The following is a 1242-nucleotide window of genomic DNA, read 5'->3' as shown; positions in this document are numbered from 1 at the left end:
GGGGGCCCCCCCGGGGGCCCCCCCGGGGGCCCCCCCGGGGGCCCCCCTGGGGGCCCCCCCGGTGGTGCCCCCAGGGGCCCCCCGGGGCCCCCATCTATGCGGCTGTGTTGGGGCTGGGATCGTGGATCCCAGACCCCACACACTGGCCCCCGGGGCCCCCAGGGCCCCCGGGGCCCCCGGGGGCCCAGACCCCACACATTGGATCCCGGTTTATGCAGTACCTCTGCTATATCTACTTCTCTTTCTCCCCCTTCTATCAATAACCTGAAAGCTTCATATAATTCAGGAGAAGGGTCAACACCAACTAGCTGCTGCAGCTGCTGCTGCAGCTGCTGCTGCTGCTGCTGCTGCTCCTGCTGCTGCTGCTGCTGCTCCTCCTGCTGCTGCTGCTGCTGCTGCTGCTGCGGTTCAGAGGGGCTCATGCTGCTGCTATACCCAAATAGGGAAGATGTAAATAAAGAAGAAGCTGTATTAAATAAAACAAAAACAAAATAAATATTTATTTATTTATTTATTTATTTATTTATTTATTTATTTATTTACTTGTTTATTTATTTATTTATTTACTTGTTTATTTATTTATTTATTTATTTATCTATTTATTTATTTATTTATTTATTTATTTATTTATTTATTTATTTATTTATTTATTTATTTATTTTTTTTTTTTCCTTTTAGTATAAACAAAAGAACAACAACTACAAAAATATATTTTTTTTTTTTTTGTTTTTTTGTCTCCTTTTTCTGTTTTCTTTGTTTATTGTATTTATTTATTTATTTATTTTATTTTATTTATACTATTTATTTTATTTATTTTATTTATAATATTTATGTTATTTATAATATTTATATTATTTTTATTATTTTTTTAATCTATTTTATTTATTTTATTTATTTTATTTATTTTATTTATTTATTTTATTTTTTTTATTTATTTTATTTTATTTATCTTATCTATCTTATTTATATTTATATTATTTATTTTATTTATTTTATTTTATTTATTTTATTTTTTTTTTTATTTTTTTAATTTATGTATACATGCATTACCTTTCCTGTTTTTGAATGCATTTTTTTTATTTTTATTTTCTTCTTTTTCTTCTTTTTCTTCTTTTTCTTTTTCTTTTTTATTTTTATTTTTATTTTTATTTTTATTTTTTTTTGTTTTTTTTTTTATTAATTCCTTTGCCATCACAAACCCCCGAGATAAAGATTTCTTTACATCCATCATCTTCTTCTTGC

At 31.0% G+C, this 1242-nt stretch overlaps 1 protein-coding gene across 1 annotated transcript in view; it reads right to left on the bottom strand.

Annotated features, from left to right (window-relative positions):
- Positions 1–94: 94 nt before the first annotated feature.
- EMH_0050830 (uncharacterized protein) overlaps positions 95–1242 on the bottom strand; it is a gene marked incomplete at both ends in the record, with an annotated part of 6351 nt that continues 5203 nt past the window's right edge. Inside the window, 2 exons of the mRNA XM_013496693.1 lie at positions 95–113; positions 265–466. Coding sequence (XP_013352147.1) covers positions 95–113; positions 265–466 — 221 coding nt within the window. The remainder of the gene's footprint in view (positions 114–264; positions 467–1242) is intronic.

The sequence above is a fragment of the Eimeria mitis genome, genomic scaffold (genome assembly GCF_000499745.2).
Source record: "Eimeria mitis Houghton genomic scaffold, Emh_scaff2240, whole genome shotgun sequence".
NCBI classification, from domain to species: Eukaryota; Apicomplexa; class Conoidasida; order Eucoccidiorida; family Eimeriidae; genus Eimeria; species Eimeria mitis.
Note: the sequence above shows the minus strand (reverse complement) of the source record. Positions and strands in the feature narration are given on the sequence as shown.